The 22,004-nt window shown below is 40.9% G+C and overlaps 1 protein-coding gene across 1 annotated transcript in view; it reads left to right on the forward strand.

Moving 5' to 3' along the window:
• Nucleotides 1–20,926, forward strand: part of LOC311081642 (protein NLRC3-like) — an 81,676-nt gene extending 60,750 nt beyond the window's left edge. Inside the window, exons 8-9 of the mRNA XM_084112235.1 lie at nt 18,870–18,916; nt 19,441–20,926. Of these exons, the coding sequence (XP_083968361.1) occupies nt 18,870–18,916; nt 19,441–19,979 (586 nt within the window). The 3' untranslated portion in view covers nt 19,980–20,926. The remainder of the gene's footprint in view (nt 1–18,869; nt 18,917–19,440) is intronic.
• Nucleotides 20,927–22,004: the final 1,078 nt, after the last annotated feature.

Below are 22,004 nucleotides of genomic sequence, written 5' to 3' on the forward strand. Positions count from 1 at the left end.
TGCTTTTAGTGATTTTACTTCATGAAAGTTGCATAGATAAATATTTTTCGACTTTAATATTTGTATTGTGTGGCAACCGTTTTATAAAAGCAATAAGGTACTCGAGGCGAGTGCTGTATCGTGAATAAGTAACGGCTGAAGGGCGTTGTTAGGCTACAGCACAGCCTCTCATACCTTATTGCTTACATATATATTTAAATGAGATGTGAGGAAATATTTGAAGTTGTTATCAGAAAGTAAATGTGAACTAAATCTCCATCCCCAATAAGTTCTGGCTTGTGTAAACCTTAAATCCAAAGAGGTGGGGGCATGATCGAGATGATGGTGTGTTCAAGTCCTCCTGGGAAGTTCGTACTTACGAGGTGGGAAGTTCGTGTTTACGACAGCACTGCGTTCAAGTCACTTTCCTCGGAGTAAGATCGCAGTGTACTTTCTCTTAATTAATTACACAAAAATACAGCAAGGTTCTTAAACTCTATTTCTAGAAAATTAAGAACAAAGAAATGTGCATCAGGTGTACTTAGTTTTTTTATGTTTTTAATTAATTTATTAAGACACTACAAACTTTATCGTTACATATCACACTGTTATATTATAATGCCATCATATTCTGAGCAGGCAATTAGCTTACTTCGCTGTAAATAGAAAAGCCTGACAATATCACTGCTAAATACCTTTAAGTATTGTGGTATTCCGCCATGTTTCTCACTGACACGCCCACAACTCGTAAATGTCAGGGCTTAAAGAAATATCCCGAGTTTCCCACTCGTATTTGAACGCACCATGACTATACTATGATAGTCGCAGGAATTGACAGTGTGTGTATCATTCTATCATCCAAAAGAAAAAAATAATCAATCCCCGAGTATGAACAGTGAACATGCGAAAAGAAAGAGAAGACTTTACTAGTTGGAAGCCTTGACCTTCAGGGATTTGACAGGCCAATCTGTTTAGTTTAGGTCTCTAGAAGTCTGGCAGTTTGACAACGTGGTGTGTTTTAAAGAAGACCTGTCCAATATTGTATTTTGAACCAAATTAAAATCTCCCCCTATAACTATGTGATGACTATCAAGATTCTAGAGTATAGAAAAAAACGGTAAAAAAATGATATACATTTTTTTTCCCCAATTGGGGCCACATATGCATGCTAAAACAACTGGGACTGTTTGTAAAATTCCAGCCACAATAACATAATGACCATTTGGATCTGAGATCACTCATTCAGGTTCAAAAGCAATGTTCTTATGTAGAAGAATCGCTGCCCCTCTTGCCTTCACAGCAGTTTGTAGTGAAAACAGTGGCCAACCCATGTACACTTAATGCGAGAAACATCCGAGGAGAGAAGATGAGTTTCTTAATCCAAGTCTCCTCTTGAGGGACTGTAAATGTGAAGGAACTTTTTGGTTTTAACTATATTATTCAAACCCTTTACATTCCAACAGATAAAATTAATAACTGTATTTAAATCTTGTTGTGCTACCAGCCATTTGTATCATGTATAACTATTGCAGTACTCTGATCCATGAAATGTCCTGAGCAAAAAAAAGATAAATAAAGAAGAGGAAAAAACAGAGCTGAGAAAAGAAGATCCATAATAAGACCAACACCAGTTAGCTGGCTCTTATACCCACCCCTGCTCTCCCTTTAAACTAGCCACCAAGAACTTGCATATTTCTCTGGATACCTTGTCTTCCTATTGAACTCTTATTTAAACCACAAACCTTATTTTCCCCATCAACACATTATAACTCCCAACCAAGAGAATATCAGAATTAGAACTGCATATACAGTATACATTTTTTAATTCCTTCAATGACACAATGTATTTTGGTAACACTTTATAATAACATTCAGTTGTAAGTCATTTATAAGTGGTTATTTAATGATGAACTAATCATTTACAAAACATTCATAAATGATTAGCAAGTGGATATACTAACATTTTATGTCTGTTTTGTAAATTGTGTTAAAAGTCATTTACAAGTGATTAGTAAATGATTAACTAATCATTTACAAAACATGACTATGTGTTCATAAATTGTTACTTTTTTGTATCTATGTAGCAATTAGAGGGTGCAGAACGTGTTGTAAATGCCTTGAATACACGTACAGATCATTTGTAACAGATCAGAAAGATCTACGAATGATGTGTAACACATTTACAAGTGATGAACAGTTTACACTTTAGATTAGGGGATGCAGAAAGTGTTGTAAATGATTTATTCATGCGTTTACACATCATCTATAACAGGTGTTGAACACTGTAGTGTGTAGTGTAGTGTGTAGTGTAGTGTAGTGTAGTGTATTGTGTAGTTTGTACTGCAGTGTAAGTGCTGACTGGTGAGGGTATAGACAGCTGTCTCCTATAGTGTGTAGAGTAGTGTGTAGTGTAGTGTGTACTGCAGTGTAAGTGCTGACTGGTGAGGGTATAGACAGCTGTCTTCTGTAGTGTGTTGTGTAGTGTGTTGTGTAGTGTGTTGTGTAGTGTAGTGTGTTGTGTAGTGTGTACTGCAGTGTAAGTGCTGACTGCTGAGGGTATAGACAGCTGTCTTCTGTAGTGTAGTGTGTTGTGAAGTGTAGTGTGTAGTGTATTGTAGTGTAGTGTAGTGTAGTGTAGTGTAGTGTAGTGTGGTGTGTAGTGTGTAGTGTAGTGTAGTGTAGTGAAGTTTTAGTGTGTAGTGTTGTGTAGTATAGTGTGTAGTGTAGTGTTGTGTAGTGTGTAGTGTAGTGTGTAGTGCAGGGGCGTAGCCAGAATTTTATTTTTGGGGGGGCCCATCTTAAAATGAGGGGGAAACTAATATATATATATATATAGCCTAGCCTAGGCTATAGCAGTCTACGACATAGATCGGTGATTATTATCTTTTACATGAGTCTACATGGGCGATTATAAAAAGTGTCAATATGTCATCTTACTAACGCGATAAACGTTTTATATATATATATATATATATATATATATATATATATATATATATATATATATATATATATATATATATATATATACATATATATAGCCTATATATTTAGTTCCTGCAAAAATCAGTATTGTAGCCTATCTGGTCGGTGTTGAAAAGTCCATTTTTAATTTTACGTAAAATGCGATATCCGCCGTGTTATTTTGTCATATTTTCTCCCTTTCCTTTTCCCTTTCTCTGCAGAATGCGATACGCTCAAGCTCAACTAATCACAGCGCAGTGAGCGCACCATTCCACGCTTTGTAAACCGTAACGGCGGCGCTTTGAATAAACCCGGCATCCTAGTTTTCCTTCTACTTTGTGATCCACAAAAAAAAAAAAAATAATAATAATAATAATAATTTTGACGGCATTGGTGACCCTGTGGTGGTCTCTGCGGTGGGGAAGAAACGTAAGCCATCGAAATCTAATCATGTAGGCTACTTGAGGAGATTAAGAAGACGAGGCACGCGGGAGGAGGAAAAATGCAGACTGTTGCTTGTTCTCACACGACAGCATCAAACTTCTGTCACGCTGACACTTTGACCCCAGGGGATCTTTTGAAAAACTTTCAACTGTTCAACAAAGTCAAAGAAAACCGAGCAGGACCAAGCCTGTTCGCCGTCAAAAAAGTCCAGGACGTATTTCTTAGCGATGGTGATTTAATGTCGGTTATTTTTAGTCCAGTGCCTGTAAGTTAAATAAGATTCGTATTGACCAAGTTCAGAGGCTGTCATATGTGGATCAACTTACTTTGTTGTGTATTTTCAACAGTTAAAATATGAAAAATAACTTTTATATTGATTCAATGGATTAATTGCATTTTGGAAAAAAAGTGTCATGAATTTATTGCATTTTGGGGGGAAACTAATCCTTTTTTATAATAAATTTGACATTTTTATGTTATTATAACCTAAATATGCTATGTGAAAGTTTTAAACAAAAAATAGTAGTTTTCATCTTTCCACTCTCTTGGTAAAGAAAACACATTATTACTCAAATTAATCAAATTAATTAAAACTCATAATGGATTTATCGCGTTTTGAAACCAAACTCTTCATATACAACAGATATAGGCTATACAGGAAATGTGGTCATCTCTGGTTGTGAAGGCGGTTCATCAATTGCAAACAAGTCATTGCGCATTGTGCCGATCTGAGTCGTTAAGTCTCACCGCTATTCCTGTGATGAAATATGTGCGTTTCTGTCTCCTAGCCGCTTCACTCGCTGTCGTCTTGTAGTAAGCTGAAGCAAACTCAGATGTAAATGGCTTATTTTCTCCTTCTCGCTCATCTGTTCGTGCCTAATATTGTACTTTGCACAACGCTGCCATTGTCACCGCATGAACTCTCACGCGAAGATGACAGCGTATAGGTTACGCACAACATGTCAAAACAAGTTTGAAAACAGCCGCATTTTACCACGCAGTATTTTGATTGGTCAATCTATCAATTAGCGCATCACAACACATCAACAATTTCTTATTATTATTATTTTATTTTAAGCAATCAGAAATCTGAGGGGGCCGGACATGTAAATGAGGGGGCCTAGGCCCACCCAGGCCCCCTCGTGGCTACGCCACTGGTGTAGTGTAGTGTGTAATGTAGTGTAAGTGCTGACTGGTGAGGGTATAGACAGCTGTCTTCTGTAGTGTAGTGTGTAGTGTAGTGTGTAGTGTAGTGTGTACTGCAGTGTAAGTGCTGACTGCTGAGGGTATAGACAGCTGTCTTCTGTAGTGTGTAGTGTAGTGTAGTGTGTAGTGTAGTGTGTACTGCAGTGTAAGTGCTGACTGCTGAGGGTATAGACAGCTGTCTTCTGTAGTGTGTTGTGTAGTGTAGTGTAGTGTGTAGTGTAGTGTAGTGTGTACTGCAGTGTAAGTGCTGACTGCTGAGGGTATAGACAGCTGTCTTCTGTAGTGTGTAGTGTAGTGTGTAATGTAGTGTAAGTGCTGACTGGTGAGGGTATAGACAGCTGTCTTCTGTAGTGTGTAGTGTAGTGTAGTGTGTAATGTAGTGTAAGTGCTGACTGGTGAGGGTATAGACAGCTGTCTTCTGTAGTGTGTAGTGTAGTGTGTAGTGTAGTGTAGTGTGTAATGTAGTGTAGTGTGTACTGCAGTGTAAGTGCTGACTGGTGAGGGTATAGACAGCTGTCTTCTGTAGTGTGTAGTGTGTAGTGTAGTGTGTAGTGTAGTGTGTAGTGTAGTGTAGTGTGTAATGTAGTGTAAGTGCTGACTGGTGAGGGTATAGACAGCTGTCTTCTGTAGTGTGTAGTGTAGTGTGTAGTGTAGTGTAGTGTGTACTGCAGTGTAAGTGCTGACTGCTGAGGGTATAGACAGCTGTGTAGTGTAGTGTGTAGTGTAGTGTAGTGTAGTGTAGTGTAGTATGTACTGCAGTGTAAGTGCTGACTGCTGAGGGTATAGACAGCTGTGTAGTGTAGTGTGTAGTGTAGTGTAGTGTAGTGTAGTGTGCACTGCAGTGTAAGTGCTGACTGCTGAGGGTATAGACAGCTGTGTAGTGTAGTGTGTAGTGTAGTGTAGTGTAGTATGTACTGCAGTGTAAGTGCTGACTGCTGAGGGTATAGACAGCTGTCTTCTGTAGTGTGTAGTGTGTAGTGTAGTGTAGTGTGTACTGCAGTGTAAGTGCTGACTGCTGAGGGTATAGACAGCTGTGTAGTGTAGTGTGTAGTGTAGTGTAGTGTAGTATGTACTGCAGTGTAAGTGCTGACTGCTGAGGGTATAGACAGCTGTCTTCTGTAGTGTGTAGTGTGTAGTGTAGTGTAGTGTGTACTGCAGTGTAAGTGCTGACTGCTGAGGGTATAGACAGCTGTGTAGTGTAGTGTGTAGTGTAGTGTGTACTGCAGTGTAAGTGCTGACTGCTGAGGGTATAGACAGCTGTGTAGTGTAGTGTGTAGTGTAGTGTGTAGTGTAGTGTCTCTGAAACACATGGAGTCTTTATCTTGCACCCAGCGCAAACTGACTTTGTACACTGATGCATATATCATTCCTATTTTCTATTATTTTATTATTTTGCACCCGATGATAAAAATTCCGTCGGACTCTGTTTAATGAATTCAGCCTTTCTTCAAAGCAAATCATTTAGTTTAGACTAATATTAGACTAGTATTAGAAAGAGTTCTTTAAGACATTTTCAACAGATCTTAATCATTTTTTCTTCAACTTGATCTCTTTGGCAAATTTGTTTCTTTCATACTTTGTTTAAATTTGATGAAAAAGAGAAATCTCCAATAAAGCCTTTTGTGGCCATCCATACCATCATGTGATTATCCACACTATTAAGGGTTATGTTCAAAAAGAAATCTGTTAAAACCCCTGAATCCTGTAGAAGAGATATATTAAATTGCCATCTTGGAGATCTATCATGTGAGCAGTAAATACACTTGGCCAGCAGTGGGTTGTGGTCAGATATTACAGCAGGAAGGATTGTGACGCTCTCAAAACACATCCTGAATTCACAAGAACACAGAATATAGTCTATTCTGGAATGTGTCTGATGCCTCGAAGAGAAGAAAGTGTAATCTCCAACCAATGGATTCTGAACACGCCATACATCTATGAGATTAAGGCTTTGCATAAAGGATTTAACATTTACTGATGTTATCTCTTGTGATTTGGAAAATATAGTAGTGGATTTATCATCAAATCTGCAAGTGCATTCATGTCTCCTCCAATAATAAGTGCAGACTCATTTAAGAGCAGCAACTGATTAGTGAACCACTGAAAAGAAAAGCATCAGAAACTGCTGGGGCAAAGACAGAAACAAAAGCTATTCTCTTGCCCTGGATGCTTGTACAGAAATAGCTCAACCTGCCAGATTTATCATTGCTACATTTCTCAATAATAAGAGGAAGGTTTTGTTTAATGAGTGTAAGAGACCCTTTGGTTTTTGTTTCATCACTGGACACAACAATGACTCTATATTTTTTTTATGTAGTGTCTAACCAATGATCTGTAGTGTTTATAATATTGACTCAATATTAGTCACAATCTTACACATAGATCTTACACATTAATAATTAGTCATTATTATAATAATTAGTCATTAGATCTTACACATAGTCAGAGTACATAAAAAAAATACTTTATTTTTGAACTAATGAGCTGAAGAGGAGGATGAGGAAGAGGATGAGGAAGAGCAGGTGTGTAAGAGGAGGATGAGGAAGAGCAGGTGTGTAAGAGGAGGATGAGGAAGAGCAGGTGTGTCAGAGGAGGAAGAGGAGGATGAGGAAGAGCAGGTGTGTCAGAGGAGGATGAGGAAGAGCAGGTGTGTCAGAGGAGGATGAGGAAGAGCAGGTGTGTAAGAGGAGGATGAGGAAGAGCAGGTGTGTCAGAGCGAAGATGACAGCGTATAGGTTACGCACAACATGTCAAAACAAGTTTGAAAACAGCCGCATTTTACCACGCAGTATTTTGATTGGTCAATCTATCAATTAGCGCATCACAACACATCAACAATTTCTTATTATTATTATTTTATTTTAAGCAATCAGAAATCTGAGGGGGCCGGACATGTAAATGAGGGGGCCTAGGCCCACCCAGGCCCCCTCGTGGCTACGCCACTGGTGTAGTGTAGTGTGTAATGTAGTGTAAGTGCTGACTGGTGAGGGTATAGACAGCTGTCTTCTGTAGTGTAGTGTGTAGTGTAGTGTGTAGTGTAGTGTGTACTGCAGTGTAAGTGCTGACTGCTGAGGGTATAGACAGCTGTCTTCTGTAGTGTGTAGTGTAGTGTAGTGTGTAGTGTAGTGTGTACTGCAGTGTAAGTGCTGACTGCTGAGGGTATAGACAGCTGTCTTCTGTAGTGTGTTGTGTAGTGTAGTGTAGTGTGTAGTGTAGTGTAGTGTGTACTGCAGTGTAAGTGCTGACTGCTGAGGGTATAGACAGCTGTCTTCTGTAGTGTGTAGTGTAGTGTGTAATGTAGTGTAAGTGCTGACTGGTGAGGGTATAGACAGCTGTCTTCTGTAGTGTGTAGTGTAGTGTAGTGTGTAATGTAGTGTAAGTGCTGACTGGTGAGGGTATAGACAGCTGTCTTCTGTAGTGTGTAGTGTAGTGTGTAGTGTAGTGTAGTGTGTAGTGTAGTGTAGTGTGTACTGCAGTGTAAGTGCTGACTGGTGAGGGTATAGACAGCTGTCTTCTGTAGTGTGTAGTGTGTAGTGTAGTGTAGTGTGTAGTGTAGTGTAGTGTGTAATGTAGTGTAAGTGCTGACTGGTGAGGGTATAGACAGCTGTCTTCTGTAGTGTGTAGTGTAGTGTAGTGTGTACTGCAGTGTAAGTGCTGACTGCTGAGGGTATAGACAGCTGTGTAGTGTAGTGTGTAGTGTAGTGTAGTGTAGTGTAGTGTAGTATGTACTGCAGTGTAAGTGCTGACTGCTGAGGGTATAGACAGCTGTGTAGTGTAGTGTGTAGTGTAGTGTAGTGTAGTGTAGTGTGCACTGCAGTGTAAGTGCTGACTGCTGAGGGTATAGACAGCTGTGTAGTGTAGTGTGTAGTGTAGTGTAGTGTAGTGTAGTATGTACTGCAGTGTAAGTGCTGACTGCTGAGGGTATAGACAGCTGTCTTCTGTAGTGTGTAGTGTGTAGTGTAGTGTAGTGTGTACTGCAGTGTAAGTGCTGACTGCTGAGGGTATAGACAGCTGTGTAGTGTAGTGTGTAGTGTAGTGTGTACTGCAGTGTAAGTGCTGACTGCTGAGGGTATAGACAGCTGTGTAGTGTAGTGTGTAGTGTAGTGTGTAGTGTAGTGTAGTATGTACTGCAGTGTAAGTGCTGACTGCTGAGGGTATAGACAGCTGTCTTCTGTAGTGTGTAGTGTAGTGTAGTGTAGTGTGTACTGCAGTGTAAGTGCTGACTGCTGAGGGTATAGACAGCTGTCTTCTGTAGTGTGTAGTGTGTAGTGTAGTGTAGTATGTACTGCAGTGTAAGTGCTGACTGCTGAGGGTATAGACAGCTGTCTTCTCTGAAACACATGGAGTCTTTATCTTGCACCCAGCGCAAACTGACTTTGTACACTGATGCATATATCATTCCTATTTTCTATTATTTTATTATTTTGCACCCGATGATAAAAATTCCGTCGGACTCTATGTTTAATGAATTCAGCCTTTCTTCAAAGCAAATCATTTAGTTTAGACTAATATTAGACTAGTATTAGAAAGAGTTCTTTAAGACATTTTCAACAGATCTTAATCATTTTTTCTTCAACTTGATCTCTTTGGCAAATTTGTTTCTTTCATACTTTGTTTAAATTTGATGAAAAAGAGAAATCTCCAATAAAGCCTTTTGTGGCCATCCATACCATCATGTGATTATCCACACTATTAAGGGTTATGTTCAAAAAGAAATCTGTTAAAACCCCTGAATCCTGTAGAAGAGATATATTAAATTGCCATCTTGGAGATCTATCATGTGAGCAGTAAATACACTTGGCCAGCAGTGGGTTGTGGTCAGATATTACAGCAGGAAGGATTGTGACGCTCTCAAAACACATCCTGAATTCACAAGAACACAGAATATAGTCTATTCTGGAATGTGTCTGATGCCTCGAAGAGAAGAAAGTGTAATCTCCAACCAATGGATTCTGAACACGCCATACATCTATGAGATTAAGGCTTTGCATAAAGGATTTAACATTTACTGATGTTATCTCTTGTGATTTGGAAAATATAGTAGTGGATTTATCATCAAATCTGCAAGTGCATTCATGTCTCCTCCAATAATAAGTGCAGACTCATTTAAGAGCAGCAACTGATTAGTGAACCACTGAAAAGAAAAGCATCAGAAACTGCTGGGGCAAAGACAGAAACAAAAGCTATTCTCTTGCCCTGGATGCTTGTACAGAAATAGCTCAACCTGCCAGATTTATCATTGCTACATTTCTCAATAATAAGAGGAAGGTTTTGTTTAATGAGTGTAAGAGACCCTTTGGTTTTTGTTTCATCACTGGACACAACAATGACTCTATATTTTTTTTATGTAGTGTCTAACCAATGATCTGTAGTGTTTATAATATTGACTCAATATTAGTCACAATCTTACACATAGATCTTACACATTAATAATTAGTCATTATTATAATAATTAGTCATTAGATCTTACACATAGTCAGAGTACATAAAAAAAATACTTTATTTTTGAACTAATGAGCTGAAGAGGAGGATGAGGAAGAGGATGAGGAAGAGCAGGTGTGTAAGAGGAGGATGAGGAAGAGCAGGTGTGTAAGAGGAGGATGAGGAAGAGCAGGTGTGTCAGAGGAGGAAGAGGAGGATGAGGAAGAGCAGGTGTGTCAGAGGAGGATGAGGAAGAGCAGGTGTGTCAGAGGAGGATGAGGAAGAGCAGGTGTGTAAGAGGAGGATGAGGAAGAGCAGGTGTGTCAGAGGAGGATGAGGAAGAGCAGGTGTGTCAGAGGAGGATGAGGAAGAGCAGGTGTGTCAGAGGAGGATGAGGAAGAGCAGGTGTGTCAGAGGAGGAAGAGGAGGAAGAAGAAGATCAGGTGTGTAAGAGGAGGATGAGGAAGAGCAGGTGTGTAAGAGGAGGAAGAGGAGGATGAGGAAGAGCAGGTGTGTAAGAGGAGGATGAGGAAGAGCAGGTGTGTAAGAGGAGGATGAGGAAGAGCAGGTGCGTAAGAGGAGGATGAGGAAGAGCAGGTGTGTAAGAGGAGGATGAGGAAGAGCAGGTGTGTAAGAGGAGGATGAGGAAGAGCAGGTGTGTCAGAGGAGGAAGAGGAGGATGAGGAAGAGCGGGTGTGTAAGAGGAGGACGAGGAAGAGCAGGTGTGTCAGAGGAGGAAGAGGAGGAAGAGGAAGAGCAGGTGTGTCAGAGGAGGATGAGGAAGAGCAGGTGTGTAAGAGGAGGAAGAGGAGGATGAGGAAGAGCAGGTGTGTAAGAGGAGGATGAGGAAGAGCAGGTGTGTAAGAGGAGGAAGAGGAGGATGAGGAAGAGCAGGTGTGTAAGAGGAGGATGAGGAAGAGCAGGTGTGTCAGAAGAGGAAGAGGAAGAGCAGGTGTGTAAGAGGAGGAAGAGGAGGATGAGGAAGATCAGGTGTGTCAGAGGAGGATGAGGAAGATCAGGTGTGTAAGATGAGGATGAGGAAGAGCAGGTGTGTCAGAGGAGGATGAGGAGGATGAGGAAGAGCAGGTGTGTAAGAGGAGGAAGAGGAAGAGCAGGTGTGTAAGAGGAGGAAGAGGAGGATGAGGAAGAGCAGGTGTGTAAGAGGAGGATGAGGAAGAGCAGGTGTGTAAGAGGAGGAAGAGGAGGATGAGGAAGAGCAGGTGTGTAAGAGGAGGATGAGGAAGAGCAGGTGTGTCAGAAGAGGAAGAGCAGGTGTGTAAGAGGAGGAAGAGGAGGAAGAGGAAGAGCAGGTGTGTAAGAGGAGGATGAGGAAGAGCAGGTGTGTCAGAGGAGGATGAGGAAGAGCAGGTGTGTAAGAGGAGGAAGAGGAGGATGAGGAAGAGCAGGTATGTCAGAGGAGGATGAGGAAGAGCAGGTGTGTAAGAGGAGGATGAGGAAGATCAGGTGTGTAAGAGGAGGATGAGGAAGAGCAGGTGTGTCAGAGGAGGATGAGGAAGAGCAGGTGTGTCAGAGGAGGAAGAGGAGGATGAGGAAGAGCAGGTGTGTAAGAGGAGGAAGAGGAGGATGAAGAAGATCAGGTGTGTAAGAGGAGGATGAGGAAGATCAGGTGTGTAAGAGGAGGAAGAGCAGGTGTGTAAGAGGAGGAAGAGGAGGATGAAGAAGATCAGGTGTGTAAGAGGAGGATGAGGAAGATCAGGTGTGTAAGAGGAGGAAGAGGAGGATGAGGAAGAGCAGGTGTGTAAGAGGAGGAAGAGGAGGATGAAGAAGATCAGGTGTGTAAGAGGAGGATGAGGAAGATCAGGTGTGTAAGACAGGGTTCCCGCGGGGTCTTAAAAAGCCTTAAAAGCATTGAATTTATTAATTTGGAAATAATACCTTAAAAAGTCTTTAAAAAGTCTTGAATTTTGATGTCTGGGTCTTAAAAATTGTGCTGTATGTAACTTCTCCGTATTGTATTTTTCCTCAAAAGTTTCATTTGTCAACCACGATTATTTCGATTAAATAACGTAGTATATATAAAGAGTTGCGGAACCAATAATTGAGAATGCAACGCAGCCCCGGGTCACAGTGCACAGTACTGTGAACATGTGATGCCTTCTAGTGATGGGAAGTCCGGTTCTTTTCCGCGAACCGGTTCTTTCGGACAGTTCGTTTCAATGAACCGGTTCAAAAAACCGGTTCACCAGTTCTTTTACGTCATCACGTAATGACGTCAATTCTATTATCCCGGCGTATACATTCAAATAAAGGCATTTGTAATCATAACTTAAGTTAAATAATGTACTCATCGTCATAATCATTTTGGATAGGTTTCTTACATTTACGTTTTGAAAATGAACCCTGTAGTAGGCCTAAGGCGATGCGCAAACGCAGATGTTTTACATGTCTTAAAGTGAATAAACTGGTCTTCATCATTTTTATTTTATGTGCAATTAAATAAACTTACATTTCGCCGAATTCGGCCCCTCATTCAAGTCATTGGTTCACCCGTGCTCATGTAACAGCACAGCACATAGACAGTATATAAACACAGCATCAGTTGGCCAAAAGAAAGTTCGGTTCAGAGACGGTGCGATCACGCATGCGCAGTCTCTCCAGCTCATCGGTTCTCCGTATCGAACGTGTCCGAAAGAAACAGTTCTCGGTTCTGTGCTGGTGATCCGAGAACTGCTGCAACAACCAGTTCTTGACTCGAGAACCGTAGCATGCCTGTGTGTGAGCTGAAAACTACTGAAACCTTACTAGGCTAAATCAGTCGACAAAACTAAAAACTCGATGCATGTCTCCAGTATATTTAATACGTTATGTTTTGATTAACACATTATAAACATTTGCACCCTTTAAAACCTTGGAAAGAGTTTAGGCTACGTCAAAAACGTATATCACCTTACTTAGAAATTAAATTATCTGTTCCTGTAAATAATGTTTTAGTATAATAATAAATGTTTAGTTTTATCATCCATTCATTGTTTCCAATCTTTAAAATAATACAGTGAACAGGCAGTAGCCTATGTGATAAACATGTTTCTAACATGTTTTATTTTGTTACACTTATTGATGTTCAATAAAATACTTAAGAAACATGCATTTCGTCCCTCTGAAAAAAGTGCACGCATGCTCAGCTCATCAGCTCATCGGTTCTCCGTATCGAACGCGTCCGAAAGAAACAGTTCACAGTTCTGTACTGGTGATCCGAGAACCGCTGTACCTGTACGTTCGGCAGTGCGCGCATGCTCAGTATCAACTGCTCGTGCTCATCACTTCTCTCAGCACAACATGTCTCAGTTCAGTGAACTGTTGGATTTACTGGAGTAACATATATGCCTACTCCGGGATACTGGTTTATTTTGAGTCGAAGGGACTGTCAGGACTCAGGCATGTCCGAAAGTGAGTAACTTAACTTGTGGATCAGCGCTGACGCAAGACGCAAGACGTGAACTGTTTCGAACGATTCAGTCCGATTTAGTGTACTGGTTCGACCAGTTCACTAAAAAGAACCGGTTCAAAAGAACGATTCGTTCACGAACCGGCCATCACTAATGCCTTCAACACAACACAAGTTAGCCTACAAAGCGGAGCTCGCTCGCGTGCTACCAGTAGCCCGGGGCTTGATATGAGGTCGCTCGCCAACAGGCAGTTCACATACCGCGTCTTTTTGCGTGCTCAAGTTTATTAAAATGTGGGCACGCGGCAAGCGCTATTGAAGCAGCGTGCAATTTCTTTCCACCCGCAGCCAGATGGACAACATCTTCCTTGTTGCTGTGGAGAGTGCATTGTATGGTTGCTTAGCAACGACAGACGCCACAGGAAAATCAGACCAAATGTTATTAAAGGTCCCGTTCTATGTGATCCCATGTTTCAAACTTTAGTTAGTGTGTAATGTTGTTGTTAGAGTATAAATAATATCTGTAAAATTATAAAGCTCAAAGTTCAATGCCAAGCGAGATATTTTATTTAACAGAAGTTGACTACAAAAAACGGCTGGATTGGACTACACCCCTCTACATCCTGCTTTAATGATGTCACTAGAACCGTAACTTCCGCCCACAGGAACACAGGCGTATTGATGGCGAAATGTCAACAGACGTGGTTGATGTTTATCTATAATCGGATACCGCAAAAGTTTAATTCGAAGTTGTTAGTTTGCTCTGTCCATTTCACCACGGACTGTTTTTCTAACCTGGAATAATATCAAGCAGACTTCTCTCAGCGTCTCATACTGACGAAGGGGACAATTTCAACTATATTCCAGCAAGCGGTAAGTAGTGATTTAATGTAGCGATCACTCTTCACATCGTTCGTTTCTCTTAGTAGGATGAAAATAATCTTACTTAAACTGTGATTAATATACAGAAAGTGATCAAAGAACAATCCCTTTCCAATCGTCCAAGCTGTCAATCACACAGCGCGAGTTTATCTGGACACTTGCCAAAACTCGTTATGAAATCAATGACGCTGTTACACTGCACAACGAATGATAGTGATAGTGCAGAAACTGCGTTGCAATGATAAGATCTTTCACGCGATCAACAGACTGTCATCTGCTCAGTGCTCATCACTGCATCCTTTTATGTGATTGAAAGAGATCTAAATACTTAAAAAACTTCTCACGATTCGTTAATCCAGATAGCTGTAATAGTAAAAACGTATAATAGCTGTAATAGTAAAAGTTTTCCAGATAGTTCCACATGTAATGCCAGATATTTCATATGCAAGCATGTCAGCCAATCACAGCAGAGGGCGTTTACACTGAAGTCTCACAGCAGACACGCCCCTTCAAACAGAGTGTTCAAACCAGGGAATGAAATCAGGCTAGGAAATAGGGGTGACCCCGAATAGTCGAAGATTCGATGCTTCGATAAGAGGAGCCTGATTCGACTACCGATCTCACGGTCGAATCTTCGCAGAGGTGTTATGAAACGAGGATCATGCCACTTTGGCTATATGAGGGCGCTCAATGTCTGATTTCACATAGAACTAGCTTTTATGTCGTTAATATTCAGCCTATTATGATAATGCTGTATATAAAAATGTGCAAAGAAAGAAGCTTTTAATAAATATTTTTTAACGTGCGTGAATAAATCCAAACACCCCGTGACAGATTTAAGTTTCACTTTCAATCCGTGACCGACAGAGGAGCGTCTTCGCGGCAAGGATTTAAATCTTTAACAATGTCTGGGATAAGAAAATCTAAAGTGTGGATGTACACCATCAGAAAGGATATTCTCCAAGGCTGGATTTAGCATCAGGAAAACCATAATCGCACTTCTGCCGGCCAACGTTAACACGTTTCACGCATAGACTGGGTTTCACGTTAGAATGTATTTTATCCGCGCGCACAATTTGAAAAGACTCCAACGGACACAGACAGAGTGAAAGACTGGATTTGGTCTCTTGATCAGGTCGGGTACAAGTGATTTCAAAACTTTTCAGCCGGTTCTAATTTGATTTTTGGATGCTGTGAACATTTTTAGCTAAAAAGACTGCCTCCAGTTTAGCATTTATTGTTGTTTCTGCAGTTAAAAAGACAAAGTTGAAAATTCTGGCTACTATCGTTATTTTTATAATTTCTTTATTTGTATTTTATTTATTAATCTGTCAGGGTTATCTAATCTAACTATTTGTGGCTTGTGTTTTGAATATATGTTCCTCTGCACTTTAGGCATTTTGCACACATTTGCTCATCTTGTGATTCTGATTTATTTCGTTTTGTATTTTTATTTTTATTTATTAGAAAGGTATATTCTGTTCTAATTTAATTTAGTAAATTAATTGTTTATTTTTTCGGTGCATCGATGTTGTGCTGTAGGCTGGCCTGCTCGCACAGGTAATTTAGCCGATTTAATTTGATTTGCATGTGAAATGCAAATCCTGTCTGCAGTGTGGCTTTCTGGAGTTATGTTACATTTTCTTCTATATCTTTGTGTGATTTTCTGTACATCGCGGCTTTGAAACGTTAAAGCCCCGCCCCCATACACATGATTCGACTATTAGTCGACTATAGGCAAGACATGACGATTCTGATTCGACTATGAAAATCCATAGTCGGGGACAGCCCTACTAGGAAATATGCCTTTTATTTCTAAATTATAACAATTTTTGATCTAAAAAACATACTAACATTATAAGGGCACCCCTGGAAACATTATTAAATAATAAAAATAATCCATGGAATGGGACCTTTAATAATATTAGATAAGCGGATGTGCATTGTAAATGTCAGTAATTCATCTTTTTTGACTCATTCTTTTTATAAAAAAATATTTAAAGGCTGAAATATGTGAGGTTTATCTTTTTATTTGAACTTGTACATATTAGTAGATAACATGTTGCAAGACACTCCTTTAAAATCTGCCCATCATTTTTAATAGTATTTTGATGTTTATGTAAACAAAACTTGCATATTGATAATTTTATTTGTTATTTGCGGGGTTTCGACAAACTCTGTAAATTGATTTCATAATAATCGTGAAAATAAATGTTCATGCCATTTCATCTCTAGTTATGATCAACTAAAATCAGCTATAATTATGTGTTTTTAGAGTATAATATGCAAACTACAATTTTCAAAAAAAAATCTCTGAGCCTGTTCAATCTCTATTAGGCTATTAATATGCTGCTTCGTAATGTAAATAAATATGAGATGAAATATATTATTAGAGGGCAAGTTTGTTTTAGCCTATTTTCATTTTAGGCCTAAGGTTTTGGGCATTTGGCATGTTGTTGGGTGTGGAAGGTTACTAATGTGATTGCTTTGTCTGTAAATTAAATTAATGCTTTTTCAATTACTGAATTCATTGAAATAAAAATATTTTTTCAGAATTCCTTAAATAAAAATTTTTTTGGTTATGCGCCGTGTAGGTCTTAAATTCCAATCTTTTTGGTCTTAAAATGTCTTAAAAAGGTCTTAAATTTGACTTACTGAAACCTGCAGGAACCCTGGTAAGAGGAGGATGAAGAAGAGCAGGTGTGTAAGAGGAGGATGAGGAAGATCAGGTGGGTAAGAGGAGGAAGAGGAGGATGAGGTAGAGCAGGTGTGTAAGAGGAGGATGAGGAAGATCAGGTGGGTAAGAGGAGGAAGAGGAGGATGAGGAAGAGCAGGTGTGTAAGAGGAGGATGAGGAAGAGCAGGTGGGTAAGAGGAGGAAGAGGAGGATGAAGAAGATCAGGTGTGTAAGAGGAGGATGAGGAAGATCAGGTGTGTAAGAGGAGGAAGAGGAGGATGAAGAAGATCAGGTGTGTAAGAGGAGGATGAGGAAGAGCAGGTGTGTAAGAGGAGGATGAGGAAGAGCAGGTGTGTAAGAGGAGGAAGAGGAGGATGATGAAGAGCAGATGTGTAAGAGGAGGATGAAGAAGATCAGGTGTGTCAGAGGAGGAAGAGGAAGATCAGGTGTGTAAGAGGAGGAAGAGGAGGATGAGGAAGATCAGGTGTGTAAGAGTAGGGAGAGGAGGATGAAGAAGAGCAGGTGTGTAAGAGGAGGATGAGGAAGATCAGGTGTGTAAGAGGAGGAAGAGCAGGTGTGTAAGAGGAGGAAGAGGAGGAGCAGGTGTGTAAGAGGAGGAAGAGGAGGATGAGGAAGAGCAGGTGTGTAAGAGGAGGAAGAGGAGGATGAGGAAGAGCATGTGTGTAAGAGGAGGATGAGGAAGAGCAGGTGTGTAAGAGGAGGAAGAGGAGGATGAAGAAGAGCAGGTGTGTCAGAGGAGGATGAGGAAGATCAGGTGTGTAAGAGGAGGAAGAGGAGGATGAGGAAGAGCAGGTGTGTCAGAGGAGGATGAGGAAGATCAGGTGTGTAAGAGGAGGAAGAGGAGGATGAGGAAGATCAGGTGTGTAAGAGTAGGGAGAGGAGGATGAAGAAGATCAGGTGTGTAAGAGGAGGAAGAGCAGGTGTGTAAGAGGAGGAAGAGGAGGAGCAGGTGTGTAAGAGGAGGAAGAGGAGGATGAGGAAGAGCAGGTGTGTAAGAGGAGGATGAGGAAGAGCAGGTGTGTAAGAGGAGGATGAGGAAGAGCAGGTGTGTCAGAGGAGGATGAGGAAGATCAGGTGTGTAAGAGGAGGAAGAGGAGGATGAGGAAGATCAGGTGTGTAAGAGGAGGATGAAGAAGAGCAGGTGTGTAAGAGGAGGATGAGGAAGATCAGGTGTGTAAGAGGAGGAAGAGGAGGATGAGGAAGAGCAGGTGTGTAAGAGGAGGAAGAGCAGGTGTGTAAGAGGAGGAAGAGGAGGATGAGGAAAAGCAGGTGTGTAAGAGGAGGATGAGGAAGAGCAGGTGTGTAAGAGGAGGAAGAGGAGGATGAAGAAGAGCAGGTGTGTAAGAGGAGGATGAGGAAGATCAGGTGTGTAAGAGGAGGAAGAGCAGGTGTGTAAGAGGAGGATGAGGAAGAGCAGGTGTGTAAGAGGAGGAAGAGCAGGTGTGTAAGAGGAGGATGAGGAAGAGCAGGTGTGTAGAGGAGGATGAGGAAGAGCAGGTGTGTAGAGGAGGATGAGGAAGAGCAGGTGTGTGTGAGACGGTTTTACAAGCAAACATACCAGTTTTGAAAATGTTGTTCTGAATGTATTGCACCAGTGTGTAAGACTATGTTGTAGTGTGTGTGTGTGAGGGCAAAGTTTAGTTTTTTTCAGCAAGAATGTGTGTGTGTGTGTGTGTGTGTGTGTGTGTGTGTGAGAGAGAGAGAGAGAGAGAGAGAGAGACAGAGAGAGAGAGAGAGAGTGTGTGATTGTGTGTGTGTGTGTGTGTGTGTGTGTGTGTGTGTGTGTGTGTGTGTGTGTGTGTGTGTGTGTGTGTGTGTGTGTGTGTGTGTGAGAAAGAGTGTTTACTGATTAACTGTATGTGTTTTGTAGTGTGGATCATGGAGGAAAGATCAGGATTACAGCAGGACTACACAAATGTACGTCTACACACACACACACACACACACACACTTTCTCTCTCACAAACACACACACTCTCTGACACAGACTCACGTATGCACACGTATCACTCACATACACACAAACTCTTTCGCTCTCTCTCTCTCTCTCTCTCTCTCTCTCTCACACACACACACACACTCTCTCTCTCTGTCACACACACATGCACACATTCTCTGTCTATCTCACACACACACACACACACGTAAAACTTGCTTGTGAAAATTGTGGCAAAGCTAATAAAAAACTGTTAAGATCAGAGAGTTTCATAATTCCTGATTACAGAAATATTTGAACATAAGAATCCTCTGTTTTCTGTTTGGTAACCATGGCGATTTCAGCCAGAACCTCATTCAGGACAAAAGCTGTTACAGAATGATATTTCTTTAGTGCTTTATTATCATTGGTTGCTTACAATCCTAAATGAACGAGTCAGATCTGAAATGAAGACTCAAGATAGAAAGTTTCTGTAATTCACTGATGTGTGTTTTCTCTCCATCAGATTCTCATCGCCTCACTCTGGATCTGAACACAGCACATAAACTCCTCCGTCTGTCTGAGAGGAACAGAGTGATTACTAACACTCGCAGAGTCCAGCCGTATCCTGATCATCCAGACAGATATGATTATTATGAGCAGGTGTTGTGTAGAGAGAGTGTGTGTGGACGCTGTTACTGGGAGATTGAGTGGAGTGGGTATGTGTGTATATCAGTGTCATATAAGAGCATCAGCAGGAAGGGATCGGGTGATGAGTGTGTGTTTGGATATAATGATCAGTCCTGGAGTTTGTCCTGCTCTTCCTCCAGTTACTCATTCATACACAATAACATAGTGACTGAACTCCCTGTAGAGCCCATCTTCAGCAGTCTGAGAACAGGAGTGTGTAGAGTAGGAGTGTGTGTGGATCACAGTGCAGGAACTCTGTCCTTCTACAGCGTCTCTGACACAGTGAGCCTCATACACACAGTCCAGACCACATTCACACACACACTCTATCCTGGGTTTGGGGTTTATTATAATGGATCAGTGGAACTGTGTTGATGAATGAGAATAGACTGATGAGAGACTCTACCCATAATGCTTTGAGCTGCATGATAAATCAGTGACAGTGAGATGTTCTAGAGTCTCTTATTGTCTCTTCATTACATTAATAACACAGCTGAACTTCTGTCAGTGAAATAAAGAGAAACACACAATGATACACAGAGAAGAGAGAGGAAATATGAGACACAATGAGACTCACTGAAACATGTCTGGATGATACGAGCAAAACTAGACTTTCAACTCTAAACTCAGTTTAAGACATTCAGAGATGTTTTATCTCAACTTCTCCATCTGTTCAGAACATGATTCACACACACACACACACACACACACACACACACACACACACACACACACACACACACACACACACACACACACACACACACACACACACACACACATCGGATCTGTTCAGAACATGATTCCTCTGCTGTGGGTTATGTGTGTGTGTGTATTATTAATCATGATTCCTCTGCTTTGGGTTGTGTGTGTGTATGTGTTATTAAACATGATTCCTCTGCTTTGGGTTGTGTGTGTGTGTGTGTGTTATTAAACATGATTCCTCTGCTGTGGGTTGTGTGTGTGTGTGTGTTATTAAACATGATTCCTCTGCTGTGGGTTATGTGTGTGTGTTATTAAACATGATTCCTCTGCTGTGGGTTGTGTGTGTGTGTGTGTGTGTTATTAAACATGATTCCTCTGCTTTGGGTTATGTGTGTGTGTTATTAAACATGATTCCTCTGCTGTGGGTTGTGTGTGTGTGTGTGTGTTATTAAACATGATTCCTCTGCTTTGGGTTATGTGTGTGTGTTATTAAACATGATTCCTCTGCTGTGGGTTGTGTGTGTGTGTGTGTTATTAAACATGATTCCTCTGCTTTGGGTTATGTGTGTGTGTTATTAAACATGATTCCTCTGCTTTGGGTTATGTGTGTGTTATTAAACATGATTCCTCTGCTGTGGGTTATGTGTGTGTTATTAAACATGATTCCTCTGCTGTGGGTTATGTGTGTGTTATTAAACATGATTCCTCTGCTGTGGGTTATGTGTGTGTGTGTGTGTTATTAAACATGATTCCTCTGCTGTGGGTTGTGTGTGTGTGTGTGTGTGTGTGTGTGTGTGTGTGTGTGTGTGTGTGTGTGTGTGTGTGTGTGTGTGTGTGTGTGTGTGTGTGTGTGTGTGTGTTATTAAACATGATTCCTCTGCTGTGGGTTGTGTGTGTGTGTGTGTGTTATTAAACATGATTCCTCTGCTGTGGGTTGTGTGTGTGTGTGTGTGTTATTAAACATGATTCCTCTGCTGTGGGTTGTGTGTGTGTGTGTGTGTGTGTGTGTGTGTGTGTGTGTGTGTGTGTGTGTGTGTGTGTGTGTGTGTGTGTGTGTGTGTGTGTGTTATTAAACATGATTCCTCTGCTGTGGGTTGTGTGTGTGTGTTATTAAACATGATTCCTCTGCTGTGGGTTGTGTGTGTGTGTGTGTTATTAAACATGATTCCTCTGCTTTGGGTTATGTGTGTGTGTATTATTAAACATGATTCCTCTGCTGTGGGTTATGTGTGTGTTATTAAACATGATTCCTCTGCTGTGGGTTATGTGTGTGTTATTAAACATGATTCCTCTGCTTTGGGTTATGTGTGTGTGTATTATTAAACATGATTCCTCTGCTGTGGGTTGTGTGTGTGTGTGTGTGTTATTAAACATGATTCCTCTGCTGTGGGTTGTGTGTGTGTGTGTGTGTGTGTGTGTGTGTGTGTGTGTGTGTGTGTGTGTGTGTGTGTGTGTGTGTGTGTGTGTGTGTGTGTGTGTGTGTTATTAAACATGATTCCTCTGCTGTGGGTTGTGTGTGTGTGTGTTATTAAACATGATTCCTCTGCTGTGGGTTGTGTGTGTGTGTGTGTGTGTGTGTGTGTGTGTGTGTGTGTGTGTGTGTGTGTTATTAAACATGATTCCTCTGCTGTGGGTTGTGTGTGTGTTATTAAACATGATTCCTCTGCTGTGGGTTATGTGTGTGTTATTAAACAT

Source organism: Abramis brama (assembly GCF_963993115.1).
Source record: "Abramis brama genome assembly, chromosome: 4".
Taxonomy (NCBI): domain Eukaryota; kingdom Metazoa; phylum Chordata; class Actinopteri; order Cypriniformes; family Leuciscidae; genus Abramis; species Abramis brama.